The sequence below is a fragment of the Plecotus auritus genome (assembly GCF_963455305.1).
Source record: "Plecotus auritus genome assembly, chromosome: 10".
NCBI classification, from domain to species: domain Eukaryota; kingdom Metazoa; phylum Chordata; class Mammalia; order Chiroptera; family Vespertilionidae; genus Plecotus; species Plecotus auritus.
In genome coordinates, this window is record NC_137785.1 from 8,025,983 (window position 1) to 8,048,204 (window position 22,222).

Here is a 22,222-nt window from a genome sequence, read left to right on the forward strand (position 1 = left end):
TTGTGACATTAACTTTTTACAATGGATTCAATGGAGACAGGTTAGATCGAGTTAGAGGCTTGAGCAACCTCTGCAACCTACAATTGGCCTGAGGGAGACACAGCCAAAAGTCCTGAATGAAGAAACAATGCCTGCCATTCAGAAAGAGCAGGTCCTGAAGAAAGATATGCAAAACCAGCCACGCAGGTGCAGGAGAAACACACTTGCCCCAGACATCACCTCCCCTGAAGGCGCTAGAGGACACTTAGTATACTTGGTGTGTTGTGGGCTATTTGACCCTAAGTCCAGTCCTGGAGTCAACTGAGAAATACAGACCCTGGCCTTGAAGCGGATAAACTACATTACCCATAAGGCCAGGCATGGAATGCCACCCGGCTGAGCCAATGGGGGGCTCAGAGAAGGCGTTTACTTTTGGCCGCTTCTGTAGGGCGGTACCCGTAGTCCTCCTGGCGGGATTTTGTCTTCTGATGTGGCAATCAGGAGTTTCTAGTTGCACGGCCGGCTGGAGAAGGCTGGAGAGTGCTTTACCCCGCCACACAGCCAATGGCGGGAGCCTCCAGTGGTGCTCACAGCTGACACTTGGGATTGAAGCTCGGAATCGCCACCCGGATCCGCCCAAGGCCGAGACAGCGACCGCCATTCCTGCAGCGGCTTCTACTGCAGCCGCTCCCGCCCCGCTCAGCCCACAGAGTGCAATGGCGGCTCCTGCGCTGAGGAGCTTCGCTGAGGTGAGTTCCTGTCTCCGGGGTCCCTCACCTCCTCCTTTCACAGACACCACAGCTGTGGGAGGGTGCCTGTCACATACTGCAGCTCAGTTCGCGAGGAGAACCGTGAGGAAGGAGGAGGGGAGAGAGGAGTGTTGTGGCTTATGAGGACACAGCCAGTGCAGGGCAGAGAGGACAGGGGTGACTTGCATCTGAGGTTCCCCTGAGAGTGTGGGCTGTGAGGATTGGCGGACAGATCAGAGGCTGCAGGGAGGGCGTCACAGCCTCATTGGGGCTTTCCCGGCTGTGGGGTCCATCAGAGGCCTGGGGTGGTCCTGGACCCGGCTGGAAGACAAGCTCTCTACATGCCATGTGCCAAGTTCATGGGTGAGTCCAGCGAGATCCAGTGGCATGGGAGCAGGAAGGGGGCAGAGCTGAGGGAGTGAACCTGGGTCTGAAGGTGAGAAGGGGTTAAAGATTACCCAGTGGTGTGCACATCTGGAGGAAGTGTGAGCTCATGGTCCCCGGGACCTGGTGTGGGAACTTAAAGGCGAAGCATAAACCCGGGCTTGGCTTTGTCTTGGAGGCATGATCTAGGAGACTGCAGTGGTATTGCTTGGCAGGAAGGCTGGGGCCCTGCAGGCATCGCCCAGACCTTAAATGGCATTGCTCTCTCCCCTCCCCTCCCCCAATTTTTCTCACCCAACCCAGCTGCTCTGCTGAGGGCAATCCTAGTGAGTAATGGGACTGTGATGAGAGAGCAGCCTGCACTGGCATTAGGGCCCGGTGTCCACACTAACCGGGTGCCCTGGAGGAGGTTGAGGGGGGGAAGGTGTATAAGGAGTAGGAGTGGGGGTTCTCAGAGAGACAGCTCTGGTGTCAATTGTCTCCATACTGACAGGTTGGCGTGACCTTTGAGGACATTGCCCTGTACTTCTCCAGGGAGGAATGGAGCCTCCTTGATGAGGGTCAGAGACAGCTGTACCTGAATGTGATGCTGGAGAACTTTGAACTTCTATCCTCGCTGGGTAAGACCCTCACTCTCACCAGTGACCTGGACTTGGCTTTGCCATTTCCCAGGCCCCATCTCCCAGGGTGTGCTGTGTCCTCCCATGTAGACTGTGGTTCTGCTTGATTTTCCAGTTTCCTGGGTAGTTGCTGTCCTGGGGAGGGTTGGTCTTTTTCCACTGCTCCCTTCTTTCCTGAAGTCCCAATTCTCCCCTCTGTACTAAGTTCACAGGGAAGGACTTGTGGTTGGTAGTGTTGCAGGAAGCCTGAGGGATTCCACCGTGATCAATGGGGAGAGCATTTTCTATATTCCTGTTGTTCATGTGTATATATTTTTGTAAAAATTTCTCCATCGTTTACTAAATATATATATGTTTAGTTAAATAGTCTTTTGAATACCTTGTATATTTTATATATTAATTGCTTACGACATACAGGAACACATATTGTTGCATGTGCTTAATAGTGCTTTGCAGATATTACTCCCCCACACCCGCTTTTCTACAAAGTCCATGTTTTTGGCAACCCAGCATTCAGCAGGTCTAGTTCCACCATGTTTCTAGCAAGCTCAGATGCTTGTTACTAGTGCTTAGCAAGTAAATATTGTTAATGAAGTTATATAGACTTTGCTTTTGAGACAGAGTCATTGCGTTGTTATTAGCCTGCAGTATAGTGTTAACTTACCTTTATTATTCCCAGGGAACTCCAACTATTTGTGTGAATTTCTGTCTATCTTGCAATATTCCCTTTATTGTGGTGACCATAACCAAATCCACAATATCTGCAAGCGATTCCTTCATATGGTTTGCAAGTATTTTCTTCTGTTCTCTAGATTGCCCTTTCATTTCATTTTGTTTACTGCTGTTGTGCTGTGAAGACGCTATTTTTCTTTATTTGTTGCAGTGTGAACTGTTTATTTTTTCTATGTTGTGTGGTGGTTGGTGTCACATTCAGAAACTCCTGTCCAAAACAAATCTCCACAACTTTTTCTCTCGGTTGTCCTGAGGAGGTTTAATTTTTAGCGCTCACATTTAATTCTGTCCTGCAGGTGAGTTACATTTTTAAAAAATATATTTTATTGATTTTTTTTACAGTGTGGAAGGGAGAGGGATAGAGAATTAGAAACATCGATGAGAAAGAAACATCGATCAGCTGCCTCCTGCACACCTCCCTCTGGGGATGTACCCACAACCAAGGCATATGCCCTTGAGTGGAATCCACCAAGGGACCCCCCTCAGTCCATTGGCCGACACTATATCCACTGAGCCAAACTAGTCAGGGCGGTTGAGTTACATGTTCTCAGTGGTGTCCAGGTTTGTTGTTTGACATGTGAATGTCAGTTCTTGAAGAAACTATCTTTCCTCTCTTCTAAGACTTGCACCTTTGTCAAAGATTACTTAAAAGTATGTGCCTGGGTTAAAAATTTGTGCCTGGGTTTATTTCTTTGTTTTCTGTTCTGTTCTGTTGATATATGTATCTGTTTTTCTCCAGCAACACACTGTTTGCTTGTTTTCTCTTTGTAATAAATTGAAGTCAGGGAGTCTGATGCCACCAGCTTTGTTCTCTCTCAATATTGCTTTTGTTAATGGAGGTCTTCTGATTCCATTTCCGGATTCTCTATTCATTTCTTTGTATAATACCATTGGAGTTATTGGGATTGCATTTAATCTGTAGTTTGCCTTGTGTACTATAGCTGTCTCCACCATATTTCATTTTCAGATCCATGAACACAGGTTGTCTTTCAACTGATTTGTGTTTTCTTCCATTCCTTTCATCACTGTCTTACAGTACTCACTGTACAGATGTTTCACATTTTGGTTGAATTTATTCCTGAGGATTTTATTGTTTTGGATGCTATTGCATATTTGATTACATTCTTCATTTTTCTATCGTAAAATTTATTATTGCCGAAACCGGTTTGGCTCAATGGATAGAGAGTCGGCCTGCGGACTGAAAGGTCCCAGGTTCAATTCCGGTCAAGGGCATGTACCTTGGTTGCAGGCAAATCCCCAGTAGGGGGTGTGCAGGAGACAGCTGATCGATGTTTCTTTCTCATCGATGTTTCTAACTCTCTATCCCTCATCCTTCCTCTCTGTAAAAAATCAATAAAATATATTCTTAAAAAAATTTATTATTAGTGTGTAGAAATGGAACTAATGTTTGTATGTTTATTTCACATCCTGTAACTTTTCTAAATTTAATTCTCTATTCTTCTTTTATCTTCACCCGAATAATTAGGATATGTTTTCCATTGATTGTTCTTTTAGAGAGAGAGTGGAAGACAGAGAGAGGGAGAGAGACATCGATTGGCTGCCTCCCACATGTGCCTCTACTGAGAGTGGGGATCAGACCTGCAACCCAGGTACCTACCCTTGACTGGGAATCGAACTCTAGCCCTGCAGTGCACAAGCCAGCACTCTCATCAGTGAAGCACAGTGGCTAGGGATATTTATTTATTCTGTAAATTATTTATTTATTTAAATATATGTATTTTTTATTCCCTAGAGGAAGAGGAGTGAGAGATAAAAACATCAATGATGAGAGAGAATCATTGATCAGCTGCCTCCTGCATGACCCTCATTGGTCATTGAGCTCCCAACCAGTGCAGGTGTCCTAACAAAGAATCTAATTGTGACCTCCGAGTTCATGAGTCAATGCTCAATCAGTGAGACGTACCAGGCAGCATTTATTTATTGATTTTGGAGACGGGAAGGGAGACAGAGAAAGAAAGAGAGTGAAGCATTGATGTGCTGTTCTACCCATCTGTGCATTCATTGGTTGTCCCCTCCATGTGCCCTGATGGGGGATCAGACCCACAACCTTGGTGCATTGGGACCATATGCTGAACAAGTGAGCCACCTGGACAGGGCTCTGTATTTGTTTATTAATTTCAGGAGCTCATAGTGGGATCTTGACAAATTTCTCTATGGAGGGTCCTGTCATCTGGTAACATCACCATCTCTTATGATGCATTGTGGTTCCTAGTGACAGGTGTCATGTCTTATCTTTCATTCCTTTTTTTTTTCTTTTTTTTTTTTTAAATATATTTCATTGATATTTCACAGAGAGGAAGGGAGAGGGATAGAGAGCCAGAAACATCGATGAGAGAGAAACATCGATCAGCTGCCTCCTGCACACCTCCTACTGGGGATGTGCCCGCAACCAATGCACACGCCTTGACCGGAATCAAACCCGGGACCCCCCAGTCCGCAGGGGGACGCTCCATCCACTGAGCCAAACCGGCTTCGGCATCTTTCATTTCTTTTTTAACTTATTTGAGGCTTGTTTTTTGTTTGTTTATTTTTGCTTAATGTAGCTAAAGGCTCCAACATTTTTATATCTTTTTCTTAAATATACCTTTTAGGTATTTTTTTCTTTTGTCTTGTCTCCGTTTTATTTTTTTTTTCTTCTAATATTTTTGGTTTCTTTCCTTTGAAACCTTTGGGTTTACTTTCATATTGTGTTTCCAGTTTCCTGAGGTGCCATGTTCGGTTCTTTGAGATCTTTTGTGACAATGTAGGCATTTATGTCTATAAAATTTCCCCCTAGAATTACATTTTCTGAACGTTATACATAAGCTTTGGTAAGTTGTCTTGTTATTTACTTTGCCTCTAGACTTTTTTGAGATCTCTTTCTGTTTTTGGCTACCCTGACATTCTTATGTATTTATTTATTATTGCTTTACATAGAGAGGAAGGGAAATGGGAGGAGAGAGAGAGAGAGAGAGAGAGAGAGAGAGAGAGAGAGAGAGAGAGAGAGAGAGATGAGGGAGAAACATCAATCGGCTGCCATCTGCACCCACGCAAACCGGATATGGAACCTACATTCTGATATGTGCCCTAACTGGGAATTGAACCCTTGACCCTTCGATACACAGGATGGTGCTCCAACCAACTGAGCCACACTAGCAAGGGCATTGTGTGATTTTTAAAAACAAAAATCTCCTGTTTTTTGGAAAACAGGCCACTAGGATCAATGAGAACAGAAGCACAGTGGCTGATAGCGGCAATGCTGACCCTTTATTTTTATTTTATTTGTTACTTAAAATATATTTTTATTGTCTTCAGAGAGTAAGGGAGAGGGAGAGAGAGAGAGAAATATCAATGATGAGAGAGAATCATTGATTGGCTGCCTCCTGCATGCCTCCTAGCAGGGACCGATCCCGCAACTCGGTCTGTGCCTCACTGACCCGAATCGTACCTTGGACCTTTAAGTCCACAAGCTGATGCTCTATCCACTGAGCCAAACCAGCTAGGGCTGACCCTTTTTTAAAAATACATTTTTATTGATTTATGAGAGGAAGGGGTACAGAGAGAGAGAGAGAGAGAGAGAGAGAGAGACATTAATGATGAGAGAGTATCACTAATGAGCTGCCTCCTGCATGCCCCTCCTGGGGACAGAATCCCCAAAAAGTGTGCATGTGCCCTTGACTGGAATGGAACCTAGGACCTTTCAGTCTGCGGGCTGACACTCTATCCACTGAGCGAACCATCTAGGGCTGCCCTAGCTGGTTTGGCTCAATGGATAGAGCGTCGGCCTGTGGACTGAAGGGTCCCGGGTTCAATTCTGGTCAAGTTTACATGCCTGGGTTTGCAAGCTCCATCCCCTGTAGGGGGTGTGCAGGAGGCAGCCAATCAATGACTCTCTCTCATCATGGATGTTTCTATCTCTCTCTCCCTCTCCCTTCCTCTCTGAAATCAATACTAAAAACAAACAAACAAACAAAAAACGCACCTACGGCTGACCCTTGCTTATTTATTTATTTTATTTTTATAAATATATTTTATTAATTTTTTTACAGAGAGCAAGAGAGAGGAAGAGAGACTTAGAAACATCGATGAGAGAGAAACATCAATCAGCTGCCTCCTGCACAACCCCTACTGGGGATGTGCCCGCAACCAAGGTACATGCCCTTGAACAGAATAGAACCTGGGACCCTTGAGTCCACAGGCCGAAGCTCTATCCACTGAGCCAAACGGGTTAGGGCGCTTTATTTATTTATTTAGTTAGTTAGTTAGTTAGTTGGTTAGTTATTATTAACCCTTGTTTTTGACCACAGGTATCTTTAAATGTATTTGCTCACCCAGTTTCCTGTCATCCTTCCTATGCAGTTGTCCTTTTTTGGTATTCTGTATTATGGTTTGTCTTCATGGTACTCTTATTCCCATTTCCTGTGGGATGTTTTTTTCACGGATAGCCGTCTACTTACTCTGGGATGGGGAAAGATTCTCATAGCTCTGATTCTGCTATCTTGCTGATATCACTCTCATGGGTCTTTTGTCTGTGATCTAATTTGTGCTTTGTTGTTCTACCACAGTGCTGACCATCCATCTTTTTCAAATTGGCATCATTTATCCCATGCAGTGGCTCAACTGGGATTTAAGAGGCAGAATCATTTCTGCATCAGAGAAGATACATGACTTTATCAATGACGGGGTAGACCCAGAGGCAGTCTTGCCTTGGTGAAGGGCTGGGGGATGGTTTTCACACATGGGCTTTGTTTCATTCATAACTAGGAACGCATTTTGTTCAACAACATTTTGTTACCATTGCCCACTCCTCACCCAATTCTACTTCTTCTTGCTTAATGTTGACACTTTGCGTATGACTCAGTTTTAGTAGTGATCATTCTACTCGGATTCCCAGCCCATGGATAACCTTAACTTCTTTAAACTTCGCACCTCTTCCTCTTTCACACATCTCGCTTTACTGCATTCCAGTGTTGTTCCATGCCTGCAGAGCCTTAGAGTGCACACATATTATATTGACACTGATCATAACGTGCTCTAATATGATTGATAGTTTATGGGTTTGAACACATTGCCAATATTCTACACAGACTCACATCGCCAGCATGAAAGGTCCTAAAGGAAGCCCTTTGTGGAGTAATAATGAGTAGACCCTGCCTCTCCTTTTTGTCCCAGCCTATGCTTCTGTCCTCCTTTGGTGAGATTTTCATCATCCAGGGACATTTTGGGCCATGGTATATATAACCGCCATTTCCTAACAGTCTCACTAACTTGTCTTGTAAATCATTGTATGGAATCATGTCCAGTCATGAAAGATAAACATTTGTAGTGAACATATTCTGTTTTTATCAGGTCAACATGCACTTCACCTACGTTTATTTTTGTTCAGGTTGCTGCTGTGGAGAAGAGAATGTGGAGGCCCCGACTGAACAGAAGGTTTCTGTAAGAGTGTCACAGGCAAGGAATCCGAGGGTAGCCTTGTCTTCCCAGAAGAGCCACCCCTGTGCGAGTTGTGAGCTGGTCTTGGGAAACATTTTCCACGTGATGGAGGGGCAGGGAACACAACACGGACAGATACTGTTGAGGTGTGGGGCATGTGCAAAACGATTTTATTTCAGTGCACAATTACACCAGCAGCACGTGAGAGAGAAGACTTTCATTAAAGGTGTGGATAGGAGCTCACGTGCAAACAGCTGCAATTTCAATGTGTCCCAGAATCTTTTCACATGCGGGGAGGTTGGGCAGGGTTTCCTTACTGGGTCAGGACCTCTCCACCTAACGGCTACTCAGACCAGAGAGAGTCCAACTGCAATTTCAACGTGTGGGGTGACTTTTCAAAGGAGAAACAATTTTTACAGTAGGAAAGAATGTAAGGAAGACATTAGTTGCACCCACATGTTTATTCAGGAAAAAGGAGTCCAGCTTGGAAGTCAATGTTTTGTGTCCTCTGAATTTGGAAAATATTTTACCACATTATCTAGCTTTCATTATCAACAGAGCGGTCACACTGGAGAAAAGACTTATAAATGCCGTGAGTGTGGGAAAGCTTACACCAATAGCATTGAACTTTGTCATCATCAGAGAGTCCACACTGGAGAAAGGCCTTATCACTGCAGTGAATGTGGGAAATATTTTACCAGGATCAGTGATCTTCACTGTCATCAGAGAGTTCATACAGGAGAAAAGCCTTATAAATGCAGTGAATGTGGAAAATATTTTACCACTAAGGCCGACCTTCATCATCATCAGAGAGTTCATACGGGCGAAAAACCTTATAAATGCAGTGAATGTGGGAAATCTTTTAAACGGAGCAAAGGTCTCCAATATCATCAGAGAGTTCACACTGGAGAAAAGCCTTATAAATGCGGTGAATGTGGGAAATCTTTCAAAAGTAGCAATGGTCTCCAATATCATCAGAGAGTTCACACTGGAGAAAAGCCTTATCAATGCAGTGAATGTGAGAAATCTTTTACTACTAAGAGAATACTTCATCATCATCATCAGAGAGTTCATACCGGAGAAAAGCCTTATAAATGTAGTGAATGTGGGAAATCTTTTACCCATGGCACTGCCCTTCGTCATCATCAGACACTTCATACAGGAGAAAAGCCTTATAATTGCAGTGAATGTGGAAAATCTTTTACATATAGCAATGGTCTCCTATATCATCAGAGAGTTCACACTGGAGAAAAACCTTATCAGTGCAGTGAATGTGGAAAATCTTTTACCTCTAAGAGCATTCTTCATCAACATCTGAGAGTTCACACGGGAGAAAAGCCTTATCAATGCAGTGAATGTGGGAAATCTTTTACCCAGAGTACTAACCTTCGTTGTCATCAAAGACTTCATACAGGAGAGAAGCCTTATAAATGCAGGCAATGTGGGAAGTCTTTTACATATAGCAGTGGTCTCCAATATCATCAGAGAGTTAACACTAGTGAAAAGCCTTATCAATGCAGTGAATGTGGGAAATCTTTTCTTGTTAGCAATGACCTTCGTCGTCATCAGAGTGTTCATACAGGAGAAAAGCCTTATAAATGCAATGAATGTGGAGAATCTTTTAAAAGTAGCAGTGGTCTCCAATATCAGAGAGTTCACACTGGGGAAAGCCATTATGAGTGCAATTAATGTGAGGTATCAGCCAAATTTCTAAATTCATTCTGCACCTATGAGTACAAATGTGTGAAATTTCTTAAATGTGTAGGAAATGTAGTTTCTTAGTTAGTACCTAATAATACAAGAAAATTTGTGAATCCTCATTTTTCTGAATTGTATCCCATACATTTAATCACCTATATTATGTAAAGTTCCCCTAAGTGTTTTTGCTGTTGTGTTTGTTTTTATGTTGGAACACTATGTTATTATGTTGCACTTTCTAACATACAGAGATGTCCTGCCAGATCTATGTCACTGCATATTTCTGTTGCTGAAGGTATTTCACCTGAACCACCTATAAGGCCCCTACATATGCCATCAATCACCATCCTCATGTGCCCAGGGAGGCTAACTCTATTGTCTGATTTGTTGAAGAAAATTAGGAATACCTGAGCCCTTAGTTCTTACTTGTTTCTCTGTCATGAGTTGCCACATAGGACTGCTTAGTGTTGGCCTCAATAAACATAACGTTGCCGAAACCCGTTTGGCTCAGTGGATAGAGCGTCGGCCTGCGGACTGAAGGGTCCCGGGGTCGATTCCGGTCAAGGGCATGAACCTTGGTTGCAGGCACATCCCCAGTGGGGGGTGTGCAGGAGGCAGCTGATCGATGTTTCTCTCTCATCGATGTTTCTGGCTCTCTATCCCTCTCCCTTCCTCTCTGTAAAATATCAATAAAATATATTAAAAAAAAAAATAAGCATAACGTTGCAGAGAAAGTGCCATTTTTGGGGGACATGCTATCCCAAGATCCTAATGATGAGTTTATTGACTATCTAAGTCAGTGGTCCGCAAAATGCAGCTCGCGAGCCACATGCGGCTCTTTGGCCCCTTGAGTTTTTATTTATTTTATTTTTTATTTTTTTTATTTTTTATTTTTTAAATATATTTTATTGATTTTTTACAGGGAGGAAGGGAGAGAGATAGAGAGTTAGAAACATTGATGAGACAGAAACATCGATCAGCTGCCTCCTGCACACCCCCTACTGGGGATGTGCCTGCAACCAAGGTACATGCCCTTGACCGGAATCGAACCTGGGACCCTTCAGTCCGCAGGCAGGTGCTCTATCTACTAAGCCAAACTGTCCAGGGCTGGCCCCTTGAGTTTTTAGCAAAGGATAGCTTAGGAGTATCCTAATTAAGTTAATAACAATGTACCTACCTATATAGTTGAAGTTTAAAAAATTTGGCTCTTGAAAGAAATTTCAATGATTGTACTGTTGATATTTGGCTCTGGTGACTAATGAGTTTGCCCACCACTGGCCTAAGTCATCAGTGGGAGAACTGCCAGACTCAGGTTTCTTTCTTCATAAAATAATGAAAGTTTTTTCCTAAGACTTCTTTAATCTTGGGTGTTCTATTTACTGTGTGGGTTAGTTTAAAAAGAAATCTGGGCTCTCCAAGTATGGTGATGCAAAAAACTTGTATGCGTTCTCACACATTTTTGCCCTTGTTGGAAGACTATGGTGCAGAAATTAGCTCAGCAGTTTTTGCCAAATTTACATTGCTGCCCATGATTTTCTAGGAAGCACTGTGGACTCTCTAGTCCTCATGTGAAGATAGATGCTTTGAGACACAGAGATTACTCCAAAGAGGGGGTAGCTGTGACAATCTCAATTATGTCTGGGAGTGTAAAGCACCGAACAGACTGTCAAATTACAGCGGGAAGTCGGAAGTGTTGGGGAGGGGGGGAAAGAGATCGACCAAAGGACTTGTATGCATGCATATAAGCACAACAAGTGGACACAAGACACTGGCGGGGTGGGATGAGGGCATGCGATAGTGGTTAGCAGGGGTGGGCAAACTTTTTGACTCGAGGGCCACAATGGGTTCTTAAACTGGACCGGAGGGCCGGAACAAAAGCATGGATGGAGTGTTTGTGTGAACTAATATAAATTCAAAGTAAAGAAGCAGAGGGGAGAGCAAGAGAACCTTCGGCTCTGAGGGCCAGATAGAACAGCCGAACGGGCCAGATCCGGCTTGTGGGCCGTAGTTTGCCCACGGCTGGGTTAGGGGAAGCTATGGGGAGATCAATGGGGGAAAAAAGGACATATATGTACTACTATATGTAATCTATACGTAATACTTTAAACAATAATAAAAAAAATAAAAAAAATTATCTCTGGGACCATGATTTTTTTTTTCTTGTTTTCAGGCAATGCCAATAGATGTGAAATGGCCCTAACTAGTTTGTCTCAGTGGACAGAGCGTCAGCCTGCAGACTGAAAGGTCCCAGGTTCGATTCCGGTCAGGGGCATGTACCTTGGTTGCAGGCACATCCCCAGTAGGGGGTGTGCAGAAGGCAGCTGATCGATGTTTCTCTCTCATCGAAGTTTCTAACTCTCTATCCCTCTCCCTTCCTCTCAGTCAAAAATCAATAAAATATATTTTAAAAAAAAAAACAAAACATGTGAAGGGAATCTCTTGCCCAGGTCTTGCAGAGGGCCATGAGCCCTAATGCCTACAATTTCAAGGGTAATGGTCACTGGTTTGAGGACCAGAGCTGTGAGGGGAAACCCTTTCCCTATAGGAACACTGACCTAATTGTTGTGTCAGAAGCCAATTGGACCATGTCTGCAGGCCTGATTCATCTGGAAATGGCTGAGGGTATTTCCCCAAACCTGAAAAAAATGCATAAAATAATTGCTTGGTGCCGAAACCGGTTTGGCTCAGTGGATAGAGCGTCGGCCTGCTGACTGAAGGGTCCCAGGTTCGATTCCTGTCAAGGGCATGTACCTTGGTTGCGGGCACATCCCCAGTGGGGGGTGTGCAGGAGGCAGCTGATCGATGTTTCTCTCTCATCGATGTTTCTGGCTCTCTATCCCTCTCTCTTCCTCTCTGTGAGAACTCAATAAAATATATTAAAAAAAAAAATAATTGCTTGGTGCCAGACAGCCTAGCAGGGGTGGGCAAACTTTTTGACTCGAGGGCCACAATGGGTTCTTTTTTTTTAAATATATTTTATTGATATTTTACAGAGAGGAAGGGAGAGGGACAGAGAGCTAGAAACATCGATGAGAGAGAAACATCGATCAGCTGCCTCCTGCACACCTCCCACTGGGGATGTGCCCGCAACCAAGGCACATGCCCTTGACCGGAATCGAACCCGGGACCCTTCAGTCCGCAGGCCGATGCTCCATCCACTGAGCCAAACCGGTTTCGGCCACAATGGGTTCTTAAACTGGACCGGAGGGCCGGAACAAAAGCATGGATGGAGTGTTTGTGTGAACTAATATAAATTCAAAGTAAAGGAGCGGAGGGGAGAACAAGAGAACCGGATAGAACAGCCGGATCCGGCCTGGGATCCAGCCCGCGGGCCTTAGTTTGCCCACAGCTGGTAGGGCATTTCAGTCCACCTGTTATTGCCTCCTAGTGGCCAAACACCTGAACAGCCGAAGGCAATTCCTCCAATCTGACAAAGGATTCTAGATACCAAACCCTGGCCTTTGATGTATATCTACTTTGCCTTAGGACAGTTTGTGTTAATAAAAAGCAAGGGGTCCTGCCGAAACCGGTTTGGCTCAGTGGATAGAGCATCGGCCTGCGGACTGAAGGGTCCTGGGTTCGATTCCGGTCAAGGGCATGTGCCTTGGTTGCGGGCACATCCCCATTGGGAGGTGTGCAGGAGGCAGCTGACCGATGTTTCTCTCTCATCAGTGTTTCTAGCTCTCTATCCCTCTCCCTTCCTCTCTGTAAAAAATCAATAAAATATATTAAAAAAAAAAAAAAAAAAAAAAGCAAGGGGTCCTGAGACAAGAGAGAACTTGGTTTCTTTGGCCAAGCTCCTCTGGCCCCCAAATGCCTTACAAAATTATGTTTTGTCTCTGGAATCTTTAATAATGTACACACGGAGCCTTCTCCAGATTCCTGAACCCTTCTAGATGCTGGATTAATACCACCGGCATTGTTGGACCAGACTGCAGCCCATTAGATGGAATGGTCCTCATCTAACTGTGCATCCAGGAATTATTTTGAGGAAAAGACTACAGGAGCTGTGTGTACACAAGACCTGAGGGACTCCAGGAATGTTTATCTTCTGTGGAGCAGTCATTGATTATAATGAGGATGTTTTGTGGCTCCTGTAGCTTCTCAGATGTTCCCATCAGAGCCATTGGTGTGCTGGCAGCAAAACCAAGATGGAGACAAAGGCTGTCTTTAGTCCAGGGATGTAGCTTTTGTGGGTTTGGGTGAAAGTTCTTCATTGTTTATTACATTTTCTGTCACTGAGATGAGACTGTCACCCAGAGGGCATAAGTATGGGGATTGAATATAGAGTTACCAAACCTGTTCTTCCAGAATAGGTGTACATTCCATTTGTTTTATCTTGAACCATTGTTAACAGCTGTAATGAGTGAATTACATGTGTTAAGTATAGTGTTTCATAAATCTTGACATGTGCATGAAACTGAAACCATCATTACAGTCATAATGCTGACCATATCTGTCTGTGTAATTGCTTCATGACCTCTTTTAACCTCTCCCTGTTCTTCACAGCTTTCCTAGTTCCCATGGATTTACATTCCATTTTCATAGAGAACTTTTTCTTTTCTAAGTATTTTTCCTCTTTATGTTTCTTAAATACTTGGAGATTTATTAAAGTTACATTAGTCTCTCATCTTTTTTTCTGATAGATATTCTTTTTTTGTTTTTTTTTTAATTTTTTATTTTTTTTATTTTTTTTATTTTTTATTTTTTTTTAAAAATAAATCTTTATTCAGATTATTACAATTATTTCTCCTTTTTCCCCCCATAGCTCCCCTCCACCCATTTCCCACCCCACCTTCTGCCCTTACCTCCCCCCACCACTGTCCTCATCCATAGGTGTATGATTTTTGTCCATTCTCTTCATGAACCCCCCATACCCCTTTCCCCCTGAGAATTATCAGTCCACTCCCTTTCTATGCCCCTGATTCTATTATATTCACCAGATTATTCTGTTCCTCGGGTTTTTAATTCACTTGATTTTTAGGTTCGCTTGTTGATAGATATGTATTTGTTGTTCATAATTTTTCTCTTTACTTTTTTCTTCTTCCTCTTCTTTAAGAATACCTTTCAGCATTTCATATAATACTGGTTTGGTGGTGATGAACTCCTTCAGCTTTTTCTTATCTGTGAAGCTCTTTATCTGCCCTTCAATTCTGAATGATAGCTTTGCTGGGTAGAGTAATCTTGGTTGTAGGTTCTTGCTATTCATCACATTGAAAATTTCTTGCCACTCCCGTCTGGCCTGCATAGTTTCTGTTGAGAAGTCAGCTGACAGTCGTATGGGTGCTCCCTTGTAGGTAATTAACTGTTTTTCTCTTGCTGCTTTTAATATTCTCTCTTTGTCTTTTGCTCTTGGCATTTTAATTATGATGTGTCTTGGTGTGGTCCTCTTTGGATTCCTTTTGTTTGGGGTTCTGTGGGCTTCCTGGACTTGTAAGTCTATTTCTTTCACCAGGTGGGGGAAGTTTTCGGTCATTATTTCTTCAAATAGGTTTTCATTATCTTGCTCTCTCTCTTCTTCTGGCACCCCCATAATTCTGATGTTGGTACGCTTGAAGTTGTCCCAGAGTCTTCTTACATTATCTTCAACTTTTTGGATTTTTTTTTTTGCTTTTTGCTTTTTCGGTTGAGTGTTTTTTGCTTCTTTGTATTTCAATTCTTTGACTTGATTCTTGTGTTCCTCTATTCTGTTTCTGGGTCTCTGTATAATATTTTTTATTTCAGTCAGTGTATGTTTAATTTCTAGTTGGTCCTTTTTCATATCTTCGAGGGTCTCGTTATATTTATCGTCCTTTTCTAGTATATTCTTAAAAAGTCTTATAACCGTGGTTTTGAATTCTATATCCAGTCGTTTGTTTTCCTCCATTTCTTTCGTTTGTGATCTGATTCTTTGACCCCGCATTTTCATTGATTCCCTGAGTTGGTAAGGTAGATATTTGTGCTAGGTTTCCAATATGGCCCAGTGGGTCTGCTTCCCCAGTTAACCTGAGGTGGACACTCTTGGTGCACCCCTTTGTGGACTGTGTGTACAGCCTTGTTGTAATTAAGTCTTTATTGTTGTTGGTATCACTGGGAAAAATTGACCTCCAGGCCAGTTGGCTGTAAGGATCAGCTGTGTCTATGCTGGGAGAAGTTCGGTGCTGGAGACAGCCTTATAGGATTAGACTTGCCAAATTGCAATAGGCTCTGTGCTCAGCTTGGATGGGGTGGAGTCTCAGTCTTGGCTTCCTGTCAGCCTTGCCCTTGCGCGCATGTGTGCTTTCAGTCCTCCGCCTTCCCCAGCTCGAGTCTCCGCCTGAGAGTCCAGACTCCCCCCACAAGAGCGTGGGTTCCCAGGGGCTCGCCTGGAACTGGGGTTCACTGCAGTCAGAACTGGGGCTCAGTGGAGTCAGGATCCTCTGACTCCCTTCCACTAGGGAAAGCCTGTGGCAACCTCCGCAGCCTTTGTGCGCACTGGCACGCGCGCGCGTGCGCACTTTCAGTCCTCCGCCTTCCCCGGCTCCCGAGTCTCCGCCCGAGAGTCCAGACTCCCCCCACAAGAGCGTGGGTCCCCAGGGGTTCGCCCGGAACTGGGGTTCAGTGCAGTCAGAACTGGGGTTCAGTGCGGTCGGAGATTTCCTTCCCCCTTCCGCCAGAGAAAGTCAGCCAGGCTCTCAGCCGCCCTTCCTCTCTGCGCGCACAAAGCCCCTTTGCCGTACCTCCAATTCTCTGTGAGCTTTTCTTTTTCCTTCTAGTTGTAGAATTTTCACTCAGCCAGCTTTCCTGTGGTTCTGGATGGTGTCCGTTCTGTCTTTTAGTTGTAGTTTTGAAATTGTTGTGCGAGGCAGCAGTTTAGGTGTTTACCTATGCCGCCATCTTGGTTTCTCCCTTTTTTTAATTTTTTAATTTTTAAATATATTTTATTGATTTTTTGCAGAGAGGAAGGGAGAGGGATAGAGAGTTAGAAACATCGATGAGAGAGAAACATCGATCAGCTGCCTCCTGCACACCCCTCATTGGGGATGTACCCGCAACCAAGGTACATGCCCTTGACTGGAATTGAACCTGGGACCCTTCAGTCCCCAGGCCGACACTCCATCCACTGAGCCAAACCTGTCAGGGCCGCAGACCTTTTGTGTATCCTCTGAGCCAAACCAGTTAGAGCTGATAGATGTTCTTTTTTTTTTTTTTTAATATATATATACTTTTTTTATTATTGATTTTGGAGAGGAAAGGAGAGGGAAAGATAGAAACATCCATAAGAGAGAAACATGGATCGGTTGCCTCCTGCACGCCCCCTACTGGGGATTGAGCCCGCAACCCGGGCATGTGCCCTGACCGGGAATCGAACCCGTGACCTCCGGCTTCATAGGTCGACGCTCAACCACTGAGTCACATCGGCTGGGCGTGATAGATATTTTTATCATTGATATATCACCGTCAGTATGTCCATATTAATAAATATTTGGTTATTTCTAACAAAGCTGGTACAAACATTTCTGTATAATTCCTTGTATGTATATAAGTGGTATTTACCTTTGTCAAAAATTCAGTGCATAGTGGGTTTTTGAGTAGATGAATGTTTAAATTTACCGAGATTAGCAAATTGTGATCTAAATGGAATATACCACCAGGGCCGGTGTGGCTCAGTGCTTGGGCATCATCTCGTGTAGCACAGGTTGGGGATTTGATTGCTGGTGGGGATATGTGCCTGGCTTGTGGGCTAGATCCACAGAAGTGGGTGTGCAGGAGGCGGCTGGCTGATATGGCACTCTTCCAGCAATTTATCTCTCCCTCTCCCTTCTCTCTCTAAATATTGATAAAATATTATTTAAAAATAAAAAAATAAACGTTAAACGATTGTACTATTTTACATTTTTTCAGCAGTGTGTTAGGGATTCACAGTATCCACATCCTAGAGAATAATTTGTTTGGTCAATCATATTTATTTAAACTTTTTTTTAATAAGTTTGTCATGCTACTTTCACTGTTTCATTGTATTTTTTCTATGAATTTAAGGTGAGCCTTTTCTCAGACGTGTATTTGCTGAGTCTGTATCTTTGTTAAAATATCTTATCGTGGCCCTGGCTGGTTTGATTCAGTGGATAGAGTGTCGGCCTGCAGACTTAAGGGTCCCAGGTTCGATTTAGATCAAGGGCATTTGCCTTGGTTGAGGGCACATCCCTAGTAGGGGGTGCACGAGGCAGCTGATTGATGTTTCTCTCTCATCGATGTTTCTTACTCTCTCTCTCCCTCTCTGTAAAAAATCAATAAAACATATTTTTCAAAAATCTTATCATATGTTCTGCTTAATGTGCTATGAGTTCTGGCAATTTTCTGTTACAATAGGACAGTGGAACAACAAAGAGGGATGGTGGAAAGTCTCTCATTTTGTTCCTTTTTTACTTTAGGAAATAAACGTTTTTTTGTATTGGTATAATATGTTTTAATATTTTTACTTTAAAACATATTTTAATTTCCCTAGCTGGTTTGGCTCAGTGAAAAGTCCCAGGTGAGCTTCGAGTGAAGGGCACATGCCCTGGTTGTGGGCTCAATCCCCAGTGTGGGGCCTGCAGGAGGCAGCCAATCAATCATTCTCTCTCATCATTGATGTTTCTGTCTCTCTCTACCTCTCCCTTCCTCTTTGAAATCAATAAAAATATATTTTAAAAATACGTTAATTTATTTTAATAAATCAATAAAAATATTTAAATCATTTAAAAATATTTTTATTGATTTCCTAGAGCAAGGGAGGTGGGGAGGAAGAGAGAGAAACATTAATGATGACCGCCCTGGAAGGGGGCTCAGTCGACCTGTGAACCAGGAGGTCACAGTTCCATTGCCTCTCAGGGCACATGCGTGGACCCCTGCTAGATCCCCAGGTGAGGCTTGTAGGAGGCAGCTTATCAGTCATTCTCTCTCATGATTGATGTTTCTATCTCTCTGTCCCTCTCCCTTCCTCTGTGAAATCAATACAAAATTAGAGAAAACTGAGTCCCTTATCTTAAAAAAGAAACATCAATGATGAGAGGGAATCATTGATCAGCTGCTTCCTCCACATGCTACTGGGGATGGAGCCTGCAATCCAGGCATGTGCTCTGACTGGGAATCTAACTAAGGACCTCCTTGTGCATGGGTCGATGCTCAAACACTGACACATACCAGCTGGGTGATTCATTAATGCTATGTCCCGTGCAATGAACATTTTTAATTTTAACCTGCACTGCTACCGTTCTCCATTGCTTCCAGAACACCACTCATCCGATCCTGCATAAGCCCTTGCTTTGCAGTCTTCTGCATTTTCCTTGTCTCCTGTCATGGGGGTTTTTGGGTTGGAATAGTTCTCTCAGGAAGGCCAGAGGGCATGTGGGTGAGCAGGGTGTTTTAGAGTCCCAAAGCAAATGCAGAGGGAAATAGAAGGGCAGTGGTCAGACTCCCTATGCCCTAGATCAGGCATCCTAGATTTGAATTTCAGATTCTCTGTTATCAGTGGGACTTAAACTGAAATAACCCCTTCTGCTGGTCTAAGTCAGTTTCCTCCTGGGAAAAACAAGTATGAGGTATGTCCCCAGGCCAGAGCTGTTGGAGAAGGTCAAGTGGTAAGGTGTCCACTTGCAGTAACGCAGCTGTGCCTGCAGCCTGCCTTGGCTCCAGCAATTCCAGCCACTCCCTGCAGAGACATTCCCAGGCAGGCACTTCTCTCTCCCCCAAAGCCTGCAAGCACCTTTGTCTGCGGGTGCATTTTAGTGAGAAATGGGACCTGTATTCTTACTGCTACAGGGAGGCAGGTGCTGTGGGCACTCAGGTCTCATTGTGGTGCTCCCCATATCAAACTGCTGAAAAAGTTCAGTGTCAGAGAAATGAAGTCAGCTCCCCAAGTTTACACCACAGAGAAGTGTCAGATTCAAGGGGCTGGATTTTAACCATGATTTTCTCCAGCGTCAGACACAGTCTCTACCACTGATGTGCAGCCCTCACTGGAGCAGGTACAGCATGAGGACCAGGGTGGCTCAGCTGCAGCTCCTGTTTCCATGGTTGCAGTTATGCGTTTCCTCCCATTCCCTTTACATCTCAGAGCCCTTACCCTTGGCCTCCCCGTGTTCAGGGGAACGCCATCATTTCTCAGCTGCAGTGGTTTCTCCAGGGGAACCTTCTTTCAGAATGAGCTGCTGTTTGTCTGCCTCCCCTTTGATCCCAGCACAGAGTTTGACCCTCAGTAGACTTCTCTAATCTGGGCTGGGGTTCTGCACCTTCACCCACATGTTGGGTCTGGCTGTGACCCCATTCACTGTGATGAATTTTGTGCCTCAGTTTGAACCTTCAAATGATGATGCTATGTGGCACTGACATTCACCCTGCAGGAGCGGATATAATTGGACATGAATTCTGAGACCTAATATTTGAAAGTGATGCTTGAGTCCTACATGATCCAGGTCTCATTGAACGGGTGCTCACCTCTTATTCATGCATAGGACTGACTGCCCATGTGACTCTGTCCTCTATATCCCTTCTGGCTGAATGAGACAATGGCTCTCACCCTGTTTTCCCTGCAGCCCGGATCATGTTCTGGATTCACATCCTCCCTCCCACTATCTTGTGTCTGCACTCTGGACTTCGGGTTGGAACAGAATCCTTATGAATACAGGCCCTCCCCACAGTGCACAGCACATGCTCACTGTGCTTTTCCGGACAATCTACCCTAACTGACTCTCCACACACCACATTTTCTGACTGTAGGTGAAGGTGGCTTTTCAGATGATGGTGTTTGCCATTTTGACCAGTTACTCTGTTTTTCTGAATCATGTCCATATATACAGCAGGTATACATGTTAATTACTTTTTTATGGTTTTCCCCTGTTAACCTATATTGTGTCAGCTTAATTATTAGTCCAACTAAAGAACCTAGGAAGGAAGAAGAAAATATTATTTGCCTTGACAATGTCGTTGCCCTCATCTTTCAGAGTCACTCCCCTTAACTCCTTAGAAGAAAGGAATACCCTTAGGGTTTGGCCCATGATGCTGGCTGTGGAAGATTTCACACCTACAAGAAGCCATGCAGAGAGGAAGTTTATTTTACTTTCCAAGAGAGGAAAGGGCCAAGTATTGCTAGTCACTACAAGGCAGGGAAGGAAGTGTGGCTTCTGCTTTTCAGCAGTGGCTGTTGTTCAGGCACCAGGAATGGAGGGGCCTTGGGCTGTGCTGAAGTTGTGTAGCTATGAGGGGCTGTTTTTAAAAGTTACAATTTGTTTGCTTTCCAGGAGACAGTATTCCAGATGTGCTAGGGAGGTGTCTTATCAGTATTTTTCCCAAGCCTAGAAAATATGACTAGAGCAACAGCTACGGAGAGGTTAAAGGAGGCTTGTTGGAAGGGGTGGAGGGAAGGAAACTTTCTACTAACTAGAGACCCCTTGGTCCAAAATATCCCGGAGGTGTGACCACAGCAGGAAGGAGGGGTATGTAAGACTGGAGCATTGAGAGTAGCTTAGCTTGCTCAGCAGTTTGAACAGAGGAGCTGTTTGAATTAGAGGAGCCAACAATCTTGGGGTTTAATTAGCAGGCGCTTCTCATATATTGTGGAAGGCCACATCAACGAAAAATACCTTTTTCTCGTCCTTACAAATACCTCAACCTTATTTAGAACCTACGGCTTTATTGACTTGAAGAGTGACTATTAGGAAACCAAATAAAGGGACACCAGCGATACTGGGGGCATTGTGTTCAGGAGGACATCAGCAATGGGTCCCGGAGTTAATAAACACTCATTGAATTCCCTCGTCAACCCACAGGCTCTAACTCCCCAGTACGGACAAAAATGATGGCACACAGTAAACCTAGCAATCTCAGGGAGCCTGGCATGGCATAGCCAATCTTGCAAACTCAGAGGCTAAAAGTAACCATATAGGATGCTTTGAAGTTAAAACTTTCCAAGTAAAAGCTAGTCACAGGGGTATTTATGTTGTAGCCTGTTTTTGTTTTTTCTTTTGCAAAGGACAAATTTTACTTTATTGAGGCTGTCTGTTGTCTTTTTGCATCAGGTATAACAGACCTTTGGATTTTCAGGGACATTTCTGATTCACAGAATCCTAAGAGCACCATCTCCCAACACAGAAGATCACAGAGCCCCAATTATTATTGCTCTCACGTTAAATATTAACTGTTACCTAATGGAAAAACTTGTAAAAATAAGTTTGTCTCTCATATTTTTACTGTTTATCCACTCCCAGAGATTTCCCTCCTTCGCTCTCCCCCCTATTTTATCACCAGTGTATGTCATATAACCACCTTTTGTCTTCTCCTTTGAGTCTAATATATAAAAAAGATGCAAAACTGCCCTTATCCCAAGCATTACTCAATTACTGCTGTTATTTTCCTTCCTGCAAACTTCACGGATTTGGGTCAAATAAATTTAGAAAAATTCTCCACAGGTTTGGACATACCTTACAACCTCACCAAAAGCTATTGTCTCATGTGAAGCAGGAGAACCTTACATGAGGGGTATCAGCATTTCCAGGGACTCAACTGAGGAAAGACAGATTTATAAACACAAATTTAGAGCAGACCCAGAACCCAGCAAGCTAGAGTTGTCCCGTTGCTTTCAGAGAACAGAAGGAAATGCTCAAGGCTCAGGTGAATGTGTTTTCATTG

The 22,222-nt window shown here is 43.8% G+C and overlaps 1 protein-coding gene across 1 annotated transcript; it reads left to right on the top strand.

The window, feature by feature from the left end:
• The first annotated feature begins 431 nt into the window (after positions 1-431).
• Positions 432-10,449, top strand: LOC308235147 (uncharacterized protein). The gene is made up of 3 exons (XM_080643840.1): positions 432-728; positions 1,606-1,732; positions 7,851-10,449. Exons 1-3 carry the CDS (start codon positions 468-470, stop codon positions 9,587-9,589), a joined length of 2,127 nt encoding a protein of 708 aa, XP_080499966.1. The 5' UTR covers positions 432-467; the 3' UTR covers positions 9,590-10,449.
• The last annotated feature ends 11,773 nt before the right edge of the window (positions 10,450-22,222 follow it).

What these genes read in the sequence shown, in the direction of transcription:
- LOC308235147 (XM_080643840.1), top strand. Translation starts at nt 468, where the DNA reads ATGTGGCAATCAGGAGTTTCTAGTTGCACGGCCGGCTGGAGAAGGCTG. An exon ending in CGCTGAGGAGCTTCGCTGAG is followed by an intron (nt 729 to 1,605) that starts GTGAGTTCCTGT and finishes CCATACTGACAG; the next exon opens with GTTGGCGTGACCTTTGAGGA. An exon ending in TGAACTTCTATCCTCGCTGG is followed by an intron (nt 1,733 to 7,850) that starts GTAAGACCCTCA and finishes ATTTTTGTTCAG; the next exon opens with GTTGCTGCTGTGGAGAAGAG.